Source organism: Fusarium fujikuroi, chromosome FFUJ_chr06 (assembly GCF_900079805.1).
Source record: "Fusarium fujikuroi IMI 58289 draft genome, chromosome FFUJ_chr06".
NCBI classification, from domain to species: domain Eukaryota; kingdom Fungi; phylum Ascomycota; class Sordariomycetes; order Hypocreales; family Nectriaceae; genus Fusarium; species Fusarium fujikuroi.
In genome coordinates, this window is record NC_036627.1 from 1,176,905 (window position 1) to 1,194,757 (window position 17,853).

General features: G+C 48.7%; 9 protein-coding genes; 5 read left to right on the forward strand and 4 right to left on the reverse strand.

Moving 5' to 3' along the window:
* Positions 1–1,116: 1,116 nt before the first annotated feature.
* On the reverse strand, positions 1,117–3,000 carry FFUJ_05703 (FT27-like protein; the record flags this gene model as incomplete). XM_023578944.1 has 3 exons in its annotated part: positions 1,117–1,187; positions 1,243–2,116; positions 2,170–3,000. 3 exons carry the CDS (start codon positions 2,998–3,000, stop codon positions 1,117–1,119), a joined length of 1,776 nt encoding a protein of 591 aa, XP_023431867.1.
* Positions 3,001–5,181: 2,181 nt separating this feature from the next.
* On the forward strand, positions 5,182–7,322 carry FFUJ_05704 (related to WD repeat protein; the record flags this gene model as incomplete). XM_023578945.1 has 5 exons in its annotated part: positions 5,182–5,394; positions 5,465–5,552; positions 5,612–5,868; positions 5,993–7,112; positions 7,159–7,322. The coding sequence occupies 5 exons, from the start codon at positions 5,182–5,184 to the stop codon at positions 7,320–7,322; spliced, it is 1,842 nt and encodes a 613-aa protein (XP_023431868.1).
* Positions 7,323–7,644: 322 nt separating this feature from the next.
* Positions 7,645–7,965, reverse strand: FFUJ_05705 (probable protein transport protein Sec61 subunit gamma; the record flags this gene model as incomplete). XM_023578946.1 has 3 exons in its annotated part: positions 7,645–7,685; positions 7,736–7,822; positions 7,881–7,965. The coding sequence occupies 3 exons, from the start codon at positions 7,963–7,965 to the stop codon at positions 7,645–7,647; spliced, it is 213 nt and encodes a 70-aa protein (XP_023431869.1).
* A 1,409-nt stretch (positions 7,966–9,374) lies between these two features.
* FFUJ_05706 (related to heterogeneous nuclear ribonucleoprotein HRP1) lies at positions 9,375–10,601 on the forward strand (the record flags this gene model as incomplete). XM_023578947.1 has 3 exons in its annotated part: positions 9,375–9,787; positions 9,840–10,432; positions 10,492–10,601. The coding sequence occupies 3 exons, from the start codon at positions 9,375–9,377 to the stop codon at positions 10,599–10,601; spliced, it is 1,116 nt and encodes a 371-aa protein (XP_023431870.1).
* A 481-nt stretch (positions 10,602–11,082) lies between these two features.
* On the forward strand, positions 11,083–11,760 carry FFUJ_05707 (uncharacterized protein; the record flags this gene model as incomplete). Its single annotated transcript, XM_023578948.1, has 1 exon — positions 11,083–11,760. One exon carries the CDS (start codon positions 11,083–11,085, stop codon positions 11,758–11,760), a length of 678 nt encoding a protein of 225 aa, XP_023431871.1.
* A 239-nt stretch (positions 11,761–11,999) lies between these two features.
* FFUJ_14923 (uncharacterized protein) lies at positions 12,000–12,485 on the reverse strand (the record flags this gene model as incomplete). XM_023578949.1 has 2 exons in its annotated part: positions 12,000–12,204; positions 12,367–12,485. The coding sequence occupies 2 exons, from the start codon at positions 12,483–12,485 to the stop codon at positions 12,000–12,002; spliced, it is 324 nt and encodes a 107-aa protein (XP_023432790.1).
* A 601-nt stretch (positions 12,486–13,086) lies between these two features.
* On the forward strand, positions 13,087–13,943 carry FFUJ_05708 (uncharacterized protein; the record flags this gene model as incomplete). XM_023578951.1 has 2 exons in its annotated part: positions 13,087–13,380; positions 13,461–13,943. The coding sequence occupies 2 exons, from the start codon at positions 13,087–13,089 to the stop codon at positions 13,941–13,943; spliced, it is 777 nt and encodes a 258-aa protein (XP_023431872.1).
* Positions 13,944–14,084: 141 nt separating this feature from the next.
* Positions 14,085–14,449, forward strand: FFUJ_05709 (uncharacterized protein; the record flags this gene model as incomplete). XM_023578952.1 has 2 exons in its annotated part: positions 14,085–14,210; positions 14,270–14,449. The coding sequence occupies 2 exons, from the start codon at positions 14,085–14,087 to the stop codon at positions 14,447–14,449; spliced, it is 306 nt and encodes a 101-aa protein (XP_023431873.1).
* Positions 14,450–14,756: 307 nt separating this feature from the next.
* On the reverse strand, positions 14,757–17,106 carry FFUJ_05710 (probable ATP-binding protein PRP16; the record flags this gene model as incomplete). XM_023578953.1 has 5 exons in its annotated part: positions 14,757–15,588; positions 15,642–15,966; positions 16,030–16,531; positions 16,581–16,874; positions 16,921–17,106. 5 exons carry the CDS (start codon positions 17,104–17,106, stop codon positions 14,757–14,759), a joined length of 2,139 nt encoding a protein of 712 aa, XP_023431874.1.
* Positions 17,107–17,853: the final 747 nt, after the last annotated feature.

Below are 17,853 nucleotides of genomic sequence, written 5' to 3' on the forward strand. Positions count from 1 at the left end.
TTGTTTGATTCAATAACGACTTGTGAGAGCACATCAAGATGTTTGAGATCGATTGTCAGATACCACGCATGTATTCCCAATGTTGGAAAATGGGGACTACGCTATACCTTTACGATGATTGAGGAGGTTTACTTTTTGCTTTGCTTTTACTCATTCTTGCTATGTTGTTTTTACTGCCTCGTTCTACGGTGGGAAAAGAAAGACCGGAAAGGTCTATCATGAAGAAAATGAAAGGTCACTTACGGGTGGTGACGAATTTGTCAAAGTTTGTTCAGAGCTGGGGTTTTCTAACCCAGGGCTGAAGGATTTGTCGGAGTCTTGTTCAGTTGGTGGATGTTAACAGGAGGGAGGGGTTCTGAACTTGAAGGATGCTTGGGTCCGGTCGTTGATCAAGGACAGATGATAGAAGGATATACCTCTGGCAGATTTGATGATGGACAGGTGGAGATAAATGACCTGCTCCTTTTCAATATCATTCATGCAGTGACTTGATACCGATGAACACGTGGAAGCCTCTATGTGCATTGGCGTAATGTTTACACGAGGAGCAGTATTTCTTATCCGGACACGTATTGTGATGCCTCATCGTACATTAATATGTTATCACGGCTATACCGAGACAGCTGCCATTTACAGCTAATCGTAGCTCGAATCCATGAATATCATTCACGCTCATTCCTTTCCATTCCGTACAAAGCTTGAAGCAATTCCCAACATTTCATACAAGGAATTGATTAACAGTTCAATCGATTCTCTCCCCTTTTTCACCTCCTTTCCAGCTCCTGCTCCTCCCTTGCGTACATTTTCTTAGTCTTGATTCCCCTTCCCAATACTCCAAGCCACGCGTCTTGGCAAAGGAGATCAGTGTCCATGTGCACTGAATCGAACATGAGGCTGAGATTGTCTCAGCCACGTAATTATACAAAAGATCTACCCCAGCAGAGTACGCCCGAAGATCTTGGTCCCTTGGTCGCTTGTTCCTGTCAGAAAAAAGAGAGGCCGTTAAAAATTACAACGAGTTAGGCGTCAAGTAGGCAAATGGTCTCAGATGACGATAGGTCCTCAAACCGTGGTCTATTAGCGAGAAAAGAAATTTTGGCATTCGAGAAGACACCTCTAGCTGTAGAGAGACTCAAGGAGGTAGATGACGCCAAAGATAAGGAAAGCAGTGGCACCGCCCACAGTGACTACAGAGTGTTAGCTCATTTGGTTCAACAAGAGGATTATAGACTATTGACTTACCAACTTTCAGGCTGACTCGACCGGCAATAGCTCGACCACCGATAACAGCAACACCAGTGCAGATGGCATGGCCGCACGTAGCACCCAAGGTCACCCACCAGTAATCCTGACCGGCTGCCATAGCAATAGTGGCAATTTGGCTTCGATCACCCCACTCGCCGAGGAAGGTCATGATGAATGTCTGAACCCAGGCAGGGCTAAGCAGAAGAGAGCAGAGGTTGGTAGCACCCTGGACAATGCTGGCAACAGCACCCGAGCTCGAGCGAATATCTCGTACAGGTGACTGAGAAGGCGATCGAGGAGGAGACATTAGACGGTTGCTGGGTCGAGACCTGCGGCCGTTCCCACTCATACCCATCTCAAGAGTGTAAGCAGACACAGAGTCGCCTCGCTTTCGGCCCATCTCTTTTTCCTTTTCGGCAAGCTCTTGTTCGACCTCGTGCATCTCAGCAGAGACACCCTCGTTAGGGTCCATCTGCATACCCTCTCGCAGCAGCTTCGCACCGAAGACGAAGAAGAGACCAGCAGCGAGAAAACTGGTGACACGCTTGGGGATGAGAGTAGGAACTGCATGGCCCAGAACAGCCGAAAGAACAGTCATGACAAGAAGAGCACCAAAAGCGGCAGTGAACACAACCATACGGTCGTGCTTCATAGCCATGAGAGCTGCAACCAAGAACGTCTTGTCACCAACTTCAGAGACCAGAATCATGGTGAAGGATAGCACAAAAGAGTGGAATGGCTGGATAATACTCTCGTCATCATGGTGTCCATCGTGTGTCTTCCCTCGGCTCAGATCGATGGGCTCAGTCTTTGTTGAGTCTTGAACGGGTTTGTTCTGTCCAACGGGTCGGTCGGGAAGATCGGCAGGTTTCTGTGTAATTGTTAGCTGTATTTACGATACAACAGATGACGGTTTTTGCTCACCTCGAGTCCCGCAGTGTAATCATGCTTATCATCATTGCTGAGAACAGGCTTTGCAGCTTTGGGCACAACGTCTTCTACCTTCGCGCTGCCAGTGTCGTCGCCAAGCTCCTTGGCCTTGTCCCCTCCAGAAGCTCGAATCTTTTCCTCTTCACTGTGTGGCAGAGGAGGCGCCTCCTTGGGTGATGAGGGTTTCCTGAAGGTCTCCTCGCCAGCGAGATCCTCTTCAAGTTTTCGGGCTCTGGATCTCTCAGTCACACCGCCTTCAGTTCCAGTGGTGCCTTCCTGGGCATGGACTCGGTTAGTGTCGAACATGACACCATCATTGGTTTCGGGTATCTTTTCGCCATCTACGACAGTCGGGTCTTCGGGTCGGCCTTTGAGTCCAGGGAGGGAATCTGGGTTGCTGTCGATTTTGGGAGCAGCCTCGGTTCCAGTTTTGGGCTCTGTGCCAGCTACTGCACCTGCTGATGCACCCGTTCCAGCTCCAGCTCCAGCTCCAGCTCCGGCTGCGGCTGCGGCTGCGGCTGCGGCCCCCGAGCCAGATCCTGCTGCAGTGTCGGAACCAGCCTCAAGGGTCACTTCAGGGGTCTTCTTGTGATCATCTATTTCGATAAAAGGTCCGTGGTGAGGCTTTCCGTCTCTGCCATCAACGGGGGCATATTTCGTTGGAATATCATGGCGCTTTACGCCGGCCTGGGGCAAGTCATTGGTCTGTTCTGTAATCGCGACTCCTGGAGCAGGTAGGTCGGCAATATCGTTGGAGGCGAGCGCATTTGTTACGGCAGGGAGAAGGAGAAGGACTAAAGGCGAGTGTGTGGTTCGGATCTTCATGATGGGCAGTTGGGATCGTTGTTGTTGAATTCAAGAGATTCGTTCGTCAGGTCGCAAAAACTGTCGGCGGTCGAGGCCGCAATTCAAAAGGAGGAACAGAGCGTCGAAAAGGATGGTTGATCAGTAAAGTTTGAAGCTGACAACCTTGCGACAATCGAAGTCGCGTGTAACGTAGCGTAGGTAGAATAAACTTTGCGGAGATAGCCCTTGATGCTGACTTCAGACAATTACAGACACCAAAGGGAATAAGAAAGGGGTCTCCCGCAAGGCGATCAACGTGCGGAGCCAAGATCGAGCTACACGTTGACTACTTGATTCAAAGAGACAAAAAGGGAGCTGCAAGGTTGGAACAGGAATGAAGATGGAGGTTTGGATATTGAATTGGGTGATCTGGATTGGCTTGGATTTACATAGGGGCAACCAAATGGAAGATCCGCTCCGTACTCGATACGATGGAGGAAACTCCTCTCCCTGCCCCGTCCCAACAGCTGCAGCCTTGAACGAGCCTAAAATACTGGCTACAGGGATGTCACCCTGCTGAAGGAGGACCCTAGGAGTCTAGGACGTCCAAGTTCTGTGGCGACGTGGCCCCAGCCGTGGGGCGTTAAGCCTTATTTTGCCTAGGGGCCAAGTATTTTTACCCAAGCTTCAGGGGCGGAAGTGGCATTTCCATGATGGATGCTAAACAGGGGGGTCACTCATTTACAAATCCAGAGAACGACACTATCCATTTACTTGCTGCAAGCAAAAAGCAATTTCCTGATAATATTAATATCATGAACAGCGAGTCTCGTGCTCTCGGTAGGGACTCCTTAGACATTGCGTCCACTCACGAATCGTGGCACCAAAATTGGCACCAATTCATTCCATCAACTGAATCTTGGGCTGTCTGTTGAAACCACAAACACGAGCTGCCAAGCAGCATCGGATGTCGGCAATAATATTCTGGTCCTCACAGTTGTTTTGAACCATTGACGCAGGGGAAAAGTTCTCAGCTGAACGCGCGGAAGCCCATCGTTTCTCACATCTTGGCTTACACCACATTGATATCATGCTTTTCCAGACAAGTCTCCAAGCCGCTGCTGCATCTCTTGGAGCACCTTGGGTCCGCCAATTTTGATACTGGAACCAGAAATACTTGCTTAATTGGGGAGGTCATTTCCTCGCGTCCATGATGCTATTGTGAAAGGACCGATTCATCAGCTCAGGCCTAGGTAGGAAGTCTAGAGAGTTGGGCATCGTAGTTGCTTTAGTAGGGACGCTCTTTGTTGTCATGTTCCTGTGCCCTCGTCTCCAATAAACGAGATATCTCAGTTGCGGCTTATCAATGTACACCTCGACTCACTCCCTGTTCAGCTTTTGAGACGCCTTGAACAACTGCGATCATTTCTGGACTTTTACAATAGGCTGGACGTGGAAAGGATGGGCGAGTTGTGTCTTGGAACGGTCAATGGATCCGATATATGGATGAACGAGTCCTAAAGCGAATTATCCCGGGTTAGTTAGGCGCAAGAGTATTATATCAGATATTCCACTGAGTTGGGATGATCTTTCTTGTTTATCCTTTCTCTTTTTTTGTGTGCGATTCCAGTATTGGTCACACTTCCATGTAGCACGTTGATGATGAACACACGTCAAGTAGGTGGGCGTCGTCGGATTGTTAACATCGTGACACTTCCAAAATGAAGATCGTTGCAGTTTTGACCTCCCACCGTTATTGAAAAGGCATTATCCTAAGAACACCACGTGTAACTTATGTATCTTCTGCTGATGTGTCCGAATATGCAGTTGATATCAAAACACGAGGTTATATTAAACTCCAATTTGCCAGAATCTGAGTCCAGGGTAGTTCATCGCGGGGCTTATCTTATCTCCGGTTGATGTCGTCACAAGCTCCGGGAGCTCCCCATTCTAAGTTGACTTCACCCAACTGAGCAGTACCTGTCTTGAAGCATCACACTCATCGCATCATTGATAATTTATTAACCCGCCGTGATCCCTGTGAAGACTGTATTTCCTGAAGCTCCCGTACAACCTGTAGTATAGTTACTTTATCTTTTTCCGACCACATCACTTCTATCTCACCGTATCGCCCCTCCAAGCTCTCGTGCTTAGCAAGCACTCTTTATCTGCTTTCATCTCGACCTTCACACGATTCACCAGATCTCACCCACTTGAAACATGGCGCCCCTCGAGGTTGAGAGGAGTTCGCAACCGCTCTCACCGGATGCAAGTGACGAAGAGAACCGTAATGAGAGCACACGTGAATCATCGGAGTCACCGGCTTATCACTGGCCAATGGATGAAGACGAAGCCGAGGATGAGGAAGACCCAGACTACGAGGATGAACCCGATGAAGAAGATGAAGACGATCTTCAAGGCAAGTTCAAACCGGTGCTTGAGTAATACCAAGTTTCACTAATCACATCATATAGATGTTCGTGACCTTGAAACATTGCTAGAGAATGGAGGTGATGACGACGACGACGACGAAGACGAGGACGAGATTGAAGGAGTCACTGATACGCAACGACTCGTAAACATTGTACGGAGTAAGTCTCGGCTTTTGAGCGATCATGAAAGACATGACTGACACTGGGGATGAAATCAGCCGGTGCTAGAACAGGACTGCTAACACGGAGACAACTTATTGCCTTGATGCAGAGCCCCGATCTTACCAGTGTTTTATTCCAAGATAATCCTGGGGAGGACGCCGAGTTCTTGAACAACTGGCCTTTCAACCGACGTCTAACACCCAAGGACCCGAATCGCTTCCCGAAAGTGCCTAGTGAGCAGGGCTTGAAGCTTATGCGATCAGGAGCATTTGGTGCAAATAACTACAACCCCAGAGCAAAGAGGCCACTTGCTGTGAGGATGCTCGAGCGGGAGTTGGCCCTGGGGAATCGCGAAGATAGGATACGAAATAATGCGCTTATCAACCAGGCATGAGCCCAGACCTTTCTATCAAGACGATTTGACTGACAGCGTCCAGAGTCTGCTACCGAAATCACGAGCCGAGAAGATCATTCACTTCGACGACCCCGTGTATTCTGGACAGTTTTCGGACGATGGAAACTTCTTTTTTGCCTGCTCTCAAGACTTCAAAGTACGAATGTACGACACCTCCAGCCCATACAATTGGAAGCATTACAAGACAGTCAGCTACCCATGGGGACAATGGACACTCACAGATGCATCATTAAGTCCCGACAACAAATGGCTCGCGTATACTTCAATCCAGAGTATGGTCTCCATAGCTCCTACGGATCCAAATGATACTGGAGATCCCTATACACTGGATTTAGACAACGGCCCACCACATGGATATCACGGGCGACGCGGCTTCGGTATCTGGTCTGTCAGGTTCTCAGGCGATGGAAGAGAACTGGTGGCTGGAACGAGCGCGGCCTCAATCGTGGTATATGACATCGAGTCTCGGAGAGTTCTTCACCACGTTCGCGGCCACTCGGATGATGTCAATGCCGTGTGCTTTGCTGACAAGATGTCACCGCACATACTTTATTCGGGCTCCGACGATACAACGATCAAGGTCTGGGATCGGAGAAGCATGGGTGATCACCGAGAAGCTGGCGCTTTTGTCGGCCACATCGAAGGCTTGACATACATCGACAGTAAGGGAGATGGACGGTATATTCTCAGTAACGGAAAAGATCAGTCAATGAAACTATGGGATATACGAATGGCCATGTCAACCGATCGATTCAATGAACTTGATCCGACAGCACATGCAAACACCAGTGGCTTCGATTACCGGGGTGGCATATATGACGACGAGGACTGGGATGTGCACCCCCATGATAATTCGCTTGTGACCTTCCGAGGCCACAAGGTCCTTCGAACTCTTATACGATGTCACTTTTCACCCCCGACGTCCACTAATTCACGATATGTATACTCGGGCAGTACCGATGGCAAGGTATACATTTGGAATATGGATGCGAGCTTGGCTGGAATCATAGATGTTAAGAAAGCTACTATACGCACTCGTCCAATGGATAATCGACACCGCTTCTACCATTTCGATGAACCAGGCAATTGGGGCACTTGTGTCCGCGATGCAAGCTGGCATCCCACTGCCCCTCTCCTTGTTGGTATGTTCCCCGATTTTCGCTGGAAAACATTAGCTAACATCAGCAGCGTCTGCTTGGAATGGATATAACATGGCAAGAGGAACGTGCACGCTACACTCGTATAACGACAACGTGGATGATGAAGGAGAACCACCGATGGGCCAGAGTGTCAACCACTTGCTCAAGGAACAACCTGAGCTATACCAGAACTCAACATATGGGGTGCGTTAGGTCAAGTTTGCAAGAAACAACTTTGGATATATTTTGTACAATTGGTCAGTTTAGCCAGCAGTTTTGTAAAGGATGTCTCTCAACCCCATGCAAACCGCGCCTTAGACGTGAAAGCACATCCTTCTCATCCTCGCGGCGCTCGATCGAATTCCAGCGTAAGAAGTGTGTCGCGTGCCCGCCATAATTTCATTTAACTCCGCCCCAGTGAACGTACTCGCAGCAAGAAAATTGTTGGCCCTCGCGTCTAACCCCGCTGTGCGGGTTTTTGGATTGTCAAGTCGCCACTATCTATAATCTCTTCATCGCCTGATCGTGTGATCGTTTATGCGCTACCGACGAGAGCGTGGTTGAGGGGAATGTGCACTGAGGACATGTTAGAGAACGGTACACCTGAAGGAGATTGGATATCATACCCAGCTTGACAACGTAGCCAACGGCGCCCATGATGAGGAAACCGACGCCAACAGCCTGGCAGAGTCGTAGGAACTCCTTCTGGTCAGCTGTAGAGTGGTATGTTAGTAGAGGTAAAAGATGTGAGTGCGCAATGAGTCGACATACGCTTGGTGCATCGTCGCACGAATTGAACTCCGTCCTTGACGAACTCGGAGGGAACCTCGAGGATCTCTTGAACCTGGTCGGACATATTGTGTGTGTATGTGGAAAAGAAAGGGGAGTTATTAAAATTAGATGCCGCGAAAGAAGAGATGTAGCTTCGTTGAGTAGAAGAAAAGCTAGAGTCGTCGAATTGAGTCGGAGTCGCGAGGGGTTGAAGAAAGGAGAGTTGAAGTTTAAAGGGGACTTCTTTTTGGTGGTGATCCTAGCTAATCTAGTGGACAGCACAGCTCTGCTCTCTGGCCTTTCCTCTCATGCGACGACGTGTTAACAATTGACTTATCTAATTTCCAATTCGGGGCAAGACCAGATTGGCTTTGGCTCGGGCCGAGAGATGACCCGTGGCCTGGACTTGAGCTTGCCTGACAGTTACATTTCAGTGGAGCCATGTGGCCTGTGGGGAAGGAAGGCGCTGTGCCTGTCTAGGGGAGGAAAGAAAACACAGGACCTCGATCCTAAGTGACAAAAAGACTTAGGTAATAGAGCATAAGCTTAGGATAGCTTTTTCTAAGTTTATTTTGACACCTTACAGTAAGGTTCGCTGTTTTCTTCCCCCCCGAGGCCTGTGTCTGCTCTCTTTCCCAGCTTATTTCCCCGGGCCCCAAACGCGCAGGCGCTAGCAGGTAGACGCCAGCTTCCGCGAGTTGCAGTGCTTTCCGTTTGCTTGCGAAGCTCTTCCCCAGAAAAGAAAGCGTGAAGCTCTCTTCCTCCTTCCGTCATCCGCTAACCTCTTTTCCTTCATCTTTCCATCGTCGTCTACTCTCATAACAAATTCTTGGTCCAAGTTTCAAAGTGTTTTCACGCTCTGACTACGACAAATTGCTCTTTTACCTGTCTTGTTTGCGACCAAGCTTAGAGCGCGCCAGAGCCCGATTTCAATCATCGACCAAAGTCGACACTGGAGCACGAGCGTTGGGATCACTAACACACGTAGATCCCTATAGCTAGGCGATTCTTCGCGAAACGAGCCCGATCGCGATTTGTTTCGATATCGAGGTTTAGGAAAGGAGGACATTGATCGGGCTGACGGCATCCTCTATTCCATTGCTCCCCATCTGTATTTGAGCGCTCGCTCGGAATATCGGGAGCTAGACAGCGAGGATTGCAAGCACAGAGCTTCGTCCTGGATATCGCATCTTGAGTCAAGAACCATCATATCAGGGGTTGTACCTATAATAGGGCCCCAATCTTGTTACGAGGAGTGTACGTATTGCAAGCTTCCAGTCCAATTCATTTCTCTCGGGTGTACAAGGCCTCTGAGTCTTGCGGGCGGCGTTTGTTAGCGACGGAACGTTCAATGGCTGATAACTTATGTGTAAAGACCAGAGGCCAACTCTTGTATCTCGCAGGCAGCCTAATTATCACATTTGACAATATCCTCATTACTCCCCAGATCTCTGCACGGCATTAACCTGTGCCAAGTGCTTTAAGTCGGTAAAAATGGCTGAAGAAGACTTCGAAATCGATATCTACGGCGATGAGAGCAACGACCAGCAGCAAGATGACCACCGAGGCGATGACAATAACCAGGACCATCACCGAGGTGATGATCGAAGGGATAGCCACGGTGACCAGAACATGGAAGAGTACCACGCCGACAACCGCCACCATGCGGGAGATGGCCACAGTTCAAGTCATCATCAAGCGCATGGCTCTCAACAGGGGACGAAGAGGAAACAGGAGGATGATGGTCGACCAGTTGACCAATCTGCGACAACTTCACTCATGATCTCGGAACTTAACTGGTGGAATACAGATGATGATATTCGAGGTTGGGCGCGAGAAGCCGACTGCGAGGATGAGATTAAGGATATCACCTTCAGCGAACACAAGGTCAATGGCAAAAGCAAGGGGTACGATTTTCTTAGCTCCATGTCGGGACCTAGATGACTGACATATTCGTAGCCAAGCTTACATCGAGTTCTACTCGCCCCAAGCATCTACTGCCATTAAGCGTCGTATCGAACAGATTATAGCTGAAAGTCAAGGGGCCCAGAAGAAGCTCACCTTGACGTACTGGGCCACTACCAACAATCCCTTCAAGACCCTACCCAAAGACGCCCCTGCCAGAGGCAAGGATCAAAGCCGTGCACCATCCAGCTCATACAACAATGACAGAGGCGGCGGTCATATCGGCGGTAACTTTGGTGGTGGTTTCCGAGGAGGAAGGGGTGGAGGCTACAACCGTGGTGGTATGAACCAAGGCGGTTACAACCGGAACTTCAACAACAATAGTATGGGTGGCTACAATAACATGGGAGGCGGTTACAATGGACCAATGGGTGGCGGCGGTGGTGGCGGTAACTTTGGCTTCAACAACCGCGGAGGCATGATGGGAGGGGGCATGCGTGGTGGCCCTGGTGGTATGCGAGGCGGTCGAGGAGGCATGATGGGTATGAACCCCATGGGTGGGAATATGGGTGGGAACATGGGCGGGATGCCTATGGGGATGCCTGGAAATATGGGCATGGGCATGATGGGACCTAACGGTATGCCTGGTAAGTGATCTCATTCGTAGACAGACAAGTCTTTGTGAGTGCAAAACTAACACGTGCAGGCTTCCAAGGAATGCCTCCCAACTTCAACCCCGGCTTTGGCTTCAACCAGAACCAGGGAGGCGGCGATTGGGGCAACCCGCATGGAGCCAAGAGACCACGACCAGAGTAGTACCCCGTCGTTGGGCCAATTCCTCCGCGCCAAATGGTCCCAATGGCGCCTCCGAGTACAAACACAAGCACAAACACAAGCACAAGCGTGGACAAAGGGAAATAGGGACAGCAATGAGAGTCTTATATGTCTGCATTTAATTCCGATCTCTAGGCCAAGGATGAGTGCGTTTTGGGCAGTTTGCGAACCGGCATGAATGTGCTATCGAGTGAAAAGTTTGAAGGATAATGGAAAGCAGTAACTGGGCACGTGTAACATAGATTATGGATGTTAAGGTTAGGGCATTGGCGTCAAGAAAGCGTTTTGTTTAAGTTTTGTGAGTCACTGAAGAGGAAGTTACGTACGTGAACAGTGATCTCGTCAACCGAGACTGGCCTTGGGCATATAAAGAGCATCAAGTCTTCTCCCGGATCAATTTACTTTCCTCATCACACATCCTTATCACTCAATGGACTACCCCGCCCCCAGAACTGACCCGCCCATGGCGATGGACACTGAACAGCCCGTTATATGCATCAGATATCGCGCCGCCTGGCCTTCTCTTCCTCGACTGCCCCTAGACAATTCACGAACCCAACTACCGTCCAGTATCCAGGATCGACAAGGCCAAATCTTTGATAGAGTTGAGAGGATCCCCCAAAAGAACAACATACTAGAGCCAGAGACTGAAATCGAACTGGTCGTACGTCGAATGAACCCAACTGTCTTGATCAAATCACCATGGAAGCAAGACAGCAAGACAAAGTGGGCGCAAGCAGTTGAACAAATCGTGGATGCCATGAAGACACACTTCCGAAGCGCAATCCAAAGAGGCCTTCATGTTGAGATGATAGCGCCGCAAAAGTACGAGACGGTGTACATCGGCGAGGTCGAGGAAGATGTACCATGGGATGACATTCGAGCTGTTGCGAAGCGCCATCTCGACTCCTCCTACGCAACACGCAACTTTCTAAGCACTCTCGCCCTCACCAGAAGAGGCTTCTCCAAGCCCGAAGAAAACCCGATCACTGTGTACATTGGATGCCTTGAAGATTCCGACGAGACCAAGTGGGATGAGATTATTGATGGAATCGAGTCTGAGTTTCGTGAGAGGGGATGGATGGACATTGTTGTCCATATTGAGCACAATTGGTCATTCACTAGTATGGCTGTTGACTAAAGGATAAGTCTTTGGATCATGGATATACGATACATCAGGAAACAATACCGGAGAATGTGCAGTCAGCGGGCGTTGAATGGTGGAATCCCACTTGAGTTTCAGCGTCAAGAGAAGGCGGTGGGATAGCACAGTACTGGGCCTAATCTAGCGTTTATTTGATTACTCGAGGACCACAGAACTGAGGTCGGAATGAAGTACGATAGGACTCATTGCCGTCAGGAACAAAATATAGCTCTGTTCTACCCCAAGAACCCAGACTCATTGGTCTCCTTTGCAGACTCTTCTTCCTGACGTTCGCGAAAAGTCTTCCGCGGCCACACTGAAATATGCTCGTTGCTAAAAGTGGGATCTTCTTCTCTATTTCTAGAGCGTACAAAGTCCAGGATAGCTCGGCGAAAGGTCATTACATCGATCTTGTTGGGGATGATGATGAAGATATCCTTCCTAGGGGAGGAAAGAAAACTCAAGACCTTGATCCTAAATGACAAAAAGACTTAGGTAACTCTACATAAACTTAGAATATCTATACTAGGTTTGTTATATCTTTTACTGGGTTTATTTTGGCACCCTATATAAAGGTCTTGTGTTTTCTTGCTCCCTGAGGCCTTCCATTGGTAGACAAAGATGAGGTAACGGACTGGAAAGGGGGAATCTGCCTCGAGACCGGCTTGATATTGCTCGAACATGACGTCTCTCCAGGTTTTATGGAGATTTCTAGTTGTCATTTTGAGAAGAAATAAGGGAAAGTGAATAAGGTTGTGTTAGAAACTGTGAAGTTGTTGAGGTGAATTGAGGTGGTTGCTTAACTTGGGTTGTTAGTCATGCATCGTACGTCACTTGATCGGCAACAGCAGCCATCAGCTACAAGATCACAGTCAGAAGCCATAAAGCGAGGCTGAGGTAAATATAGAATATAAAACAAAAAACAATGCGTGGGAGGAGAATCTGTGGGTGAATTCAGCCGTTTGAGGCTTTGCATCATCTTTCTGATTGTTCTTGCATGCAACCTGCAGCCTTTGATACCTAAATTATGCACCATAAGGTGAATAGGGGCATCTCAGATCAAACAGAAAAAATCGAAATTCTTTCTTCAGTGCCCCGACCTCTATAGCCCCGCATATGGCAGGCAGTGTTACTCCGGCGGTAAGTGGAAGGCAGGCATCAATTCGTCTGATCTTCAAAAGGAAAGAGCACACCCCCTCCTTCCGCCAACATTCAACCCCTCACAACTCCCTCTCACCACTCGCAGAGATGACTCTCTTTTAGCCAAAACAACATCAGCACCTTTTTCTGAAAACCTCTTCCTCGGTACCGATTCTTACAGACATGGCTACACGCAAACGCCCCCGTGATGTGGAAGAATATGACAAGTACCAGGGCCTCGTCATCTACGTTGGGAACGTTCATTACGATGCCAGCCCAGCCGACTTTGAACAATTTCTTCACAATCATGGAGTATCATGCACACTTTACTGGCCTGAAGCCGGAGAAAGATCTCATGGCGGCTGGTGTTGGGCTCGCTTCCATCATCATGACGATGCTAGCTATGCGATCAACAATCTTAATGGCGCCATTTTCTGCGGAAGAAAGCTAAGAACAGGACATGTAGCCACCAACTCTGTGAGTCCCTCCTAAAATGATGCATCTCTAAAGATGCAGCGTGCGAATGATCAGGGTGGCTTAGCTAACATCATCCGAAGAAACGTGCTCGCTTTCAAGATGGGCCTTCGTCCTTCCAGGACCGCCCTGAAATCTACGATAATCCATTTCGACGAGAGAATCCATTTTCATTCCCTAAAAAGTTCCAGACCTTCAACCCTCACACTTTTTTTCAAGATTATGAGCAGATGAAATACCCAGGCTACTCGTCACATTACTTTCACCGGCCTGCTGAGCATCCTGGATTTTACCCCTCGACAAACAGCCGACGACCAGCGCCCCCCTTTAGACAGAGTGCCAACTACGGGGTTCAGTACCCGGACTGCTACCTGCCAAAGAAGACGGAGCATCTGGATCACCGTCACATCCCAAAACTGCAGGATGTCTGGGACGCAGATAAACCCTTCCTTAGCACTGCGAACATCTTCGCCAAAGGGATCAAGATATCGGGACTGGCAATCACGGTCAACCACGGACAGACTCCCGCAGATGGGGCAGTAGCTCTTTCCAGGCCTGAGGAATAGGAGTCGCAGGATGGAAGTATGGACATAGAAATGACCGAACCGCGTCCCCAGCTATATTGGCAACCGGGCCGAGTCCTTGGACCGGATCCCCAAGAGAGAGCTTACATCTCTCATTCCGAAAGTTTCGTCAGACCGTCAGATATGAGTACCAGTGTCCTCTCGGCAACGTGCCGGAGTCACATCGTTTCATACAAGCGCCCTCCAGGAGTTGGACTTGGTTGGGGCGACTTTGATCGCTTCTATGAATGGCAGTTACTCGGCCGTAAGGTAAGGACAAGCAATTCATTTGAATTCCTAGCAAAACCACTAGCTAATGTCTCATTTAGGTTCAAAAGTCGATGGTGCGAGCTCAGAGGTTTCAGCAATCCAACTCTCCCCACATGACCTTCATTTCCGAGTTGACCGGCTGCCTTCATATTGTACGAACAGATTCGACCAAGATTGAATCTCGAAGGAAACTCAAGAGACTCAACTTGTGGCAGAAGCTCAAAAATGGCAAGAATTAAAGGAGATAACGAGACAGATTGATGTTAGTGGAGGTGATGTTAGTGAAGGTTGAGCGAGGATATTTTGTCAGATGCTGAGATTTGTACATGAAACAATCTTGTCAACAAGATGAAAAGTTTATAATGGAACATGAAGGATGACCTGGAGATAGCCCAAGGCAAGAAGAGTATGAAGAAATGGGCAGTGGATCATGTAGTGGTGTTGGGGTGAAAATAATCGATCCTGTGGCCGACTCATAACTAAGTTTCTCGACATACATACATGTGAACAAAATGACTAGCACAACAAAGCTGCTCAACGTGTAGATTACCACCAATCCGTCTGTTTGTTGGTACTTAGCCCACAAGCCTCTTCAAACGATGCCTTCGCGAGCGGTATTTTGAACGGGCCAGTCTTGCCCGCACGTTTCAACGCCCAGCTCTCCTCTCGAAAGTTCTCACATCCCCGGAGCCACTCGGGCTCGATGGCTGTGACTGTCTCCAGGAACTGACAGTTTGTCACGACGAAGGAGTCAAAGATGACCCACCTGTGGTTGATTCCTACAAGGTTGCTTTCAGGAGATAAACCAGCGTGCCAGTTGTGATGAAGAACTCTGTAGCGGTTGTTTCCACTACCAACGTCGCTGAAAGCCACGCGATGACTAAAGGCCCAAGCAAGCGCTTGGCGGAGATTGTCATCACATTCAGAGGTCTCGAGTTCGAATCGTTTGGGCTTATCCTTGAATAAGTCGGCAAATGACTTCCTCAGCTTCATGCGAATACGCTTGAATTCTTCAAGGGCACGCATGCTGAGAGAATTGTCCGAGCACCACCCCGATACGTCGACGTAAACCCCATCATGTCTAAGATCCTCGGCCTCATCTTCCTTCTTCATGAATGCGTCCACTGCGTTGAGCTGCGTGATGTGATCAGAGGTGAAACAGGCAAAACGATGTGCCTGACCTGCAGTGGAATAGGGGCCTTGACCACGGACAAAGATCGGATGCCGTGTGCTTCGAATGGCGGCGATGGTTATCATGTCACTACTGCAGCCGAGCTCATGAGCCTTTTCAAGTGCGTTGAACCATACGGGGTGGACTGGAAGTTTTGAAGCCATCTGGCCCTTGGGAGTGATAGTCCCAGTATCGTCAAGATATCCCCTATTCTTAGTTAATGCCAGAAATAACGAGATAACGAAAACGGAAGACAGTACATAGCAAGAAGATCTTCGAGAGCGCGAAAGAAGACTTCGGGATCAGGTTTGTCAACAAAATCAAAATTGGCCACATCATCGAATCCCATAACCTTGATCTGTAGAACCAAGCGAGAAAGGTCGCTTGTGTGAATGGAAGCGGGCGTTGTCGGAAGAAGAATCTCATCGTAGTGCTCCTTCGTGTAAATGCGATAGCATACGCCTGGCTGATTTCGACCAGCGCGACTGGCTCGCTGCTCTGCTGCTGTCCTAGAGATAGGCCCGGTAAAAACTGTCCTGAGGCCGATCCGGGGATTAAAACGCGACTCAATACAGAGTCCGGTGTCTGGATATCATGGTCAGTTTCTCCAGTCTGAATTGAACAATAATTTGACAATGGCCAGCATACCAACGATGTAGACAACACCATCAACCGTCAGATTGGCCTCTGCAATATTCGTAGAGATGATGCACCGACGGCGGGACGATCGTGTGAGGACTCTTTCCTGCTCTGCTTTGGGCAACTGAGAATAAAGGGGCAACACTTCAAGACCCCAGGTTGCCGATCGCAACTGTCCACAAGCATCTTCGATCTCGGCTGTAGACGGCATAAAGACAAGAATATCACCATCCCCAGTAGTCTGATGGATGTGTTGAGCAGTATGAAGAGCTAAACTAGCGTAATCAGGAGTTGGTTCTTGGAGATAACGGATCTCGACAGGGTGCTCTCGGCCGGATAGAGGTAGATGACTGCCCTGACCGAAGTAGTTCAGAAATATACCCACGTCAGGAGTGGCAGACAAGATGACTAATTTTAGATCAGGGAAGAGTGGTAAAGCACGCTTCAATAGTGCTAGAAGTAGGTCTGTCGGGATGGTGCGCTCGTGGGCCTCATCAATGATGACACAACTCTTTAGGGGGTGTTAGAAAGAGGCGAAAGGCGCTGGACACAACACTTACGTATTTGCCGAAAGAACCATTGCCTTGCGCCAACTGTACAAGCATTCCGTCGGTCATGTAGCTTAAGCGTGTTTTGACTCGGGAAATACGCTTATCGAAGCGAACCTGGTATCCCACTTCTTCACCCACTCTGACATCTAGCTCAGAGGCGACCTTCTCTGCACCTGAAATAGCAGATGGCCGATGGGGCTGTGTACAAGCGATAGGTTTTGATGAACCAAGTTCATCGAAAAGAATGAACTGAGGAATCTGTGTCGTTTTACCTGAGCCCGTTTCGCCAGACACGACAATGACCTGTGTGAATTAGTGCCATGCTTTATGATGTGAAGAGTGCCGCTACCTGGTGTTGATGATAAATGTCAAGAAACTCTTGACGCTTGGCTGAAGCTGGAAGTCTCCGACGAATGGCGAGTAACTCAAAATATCTTCTGCTATGAAGATCATTTTCTCGGAGTGGATGAGCTTCACCGTCCTCGAGACGAATACCATACTCTGCAGTTGAATCACGAAACGACGTGTAATCCATGGTGATACATAAGGTAAGGTAAGAAGACTGTTGCGAATGATGAAAGAAAAAGGAAGCTGCAATAAAGCTGCAACGAAGCTGTGCAGCTTTGAGAAGGTAAGTGGGTTGAGTGCAGATCTGAGGCATCCGTACCTTCTCGTGTCGTCTACGAGCCCCACGTGATGCCGCTTCGATTACAAGAGGAAGGAGCCACCTTGGACTGCAAAAATAAAAGGGGGAAGGCACTGGCAGGCAGTGCCTGCATCTGTCGACAGTGTCAAGAATAACAGCTGCCAGCTACAGGTAATCTCGTGCACTCGAAGGTGCAGTTCCCCCTTTTCAAGGGCACCGCCTCAGGGGCAATAGGAGCCAAGAGTATGAATAAAAGAGATGCGAATAGATAAAAAAGGAGAAGCTCTTGGTTATATTTCAGAAACCTGTAAGCTTTCTTCTAGTAAGCGCTTTGCTGTGCCACCGCTCGTGATTCACTGTCGACTTCATACAGTCATTTCGAGGTAATAAGTCGAGTTTCTAGATTCCGTAACTTAAAGCTCTAATACTAAGTCTGCACTGAAGAGAGAAGAATCATCAGCATATACGAAGCCGAACCCCAATGTTAGAGAAGAATAATAGAGATAAACTGGGGTTGGTCTCTGTTTGGATTCATAGAGACGAAGTCACATTAATGGAACTCGCGTTTTAGTTGGTGAAGCAGCTGACTGCCAATGTACTTATCTAAAGAGATATATTGATTTAAATGAGATAGAA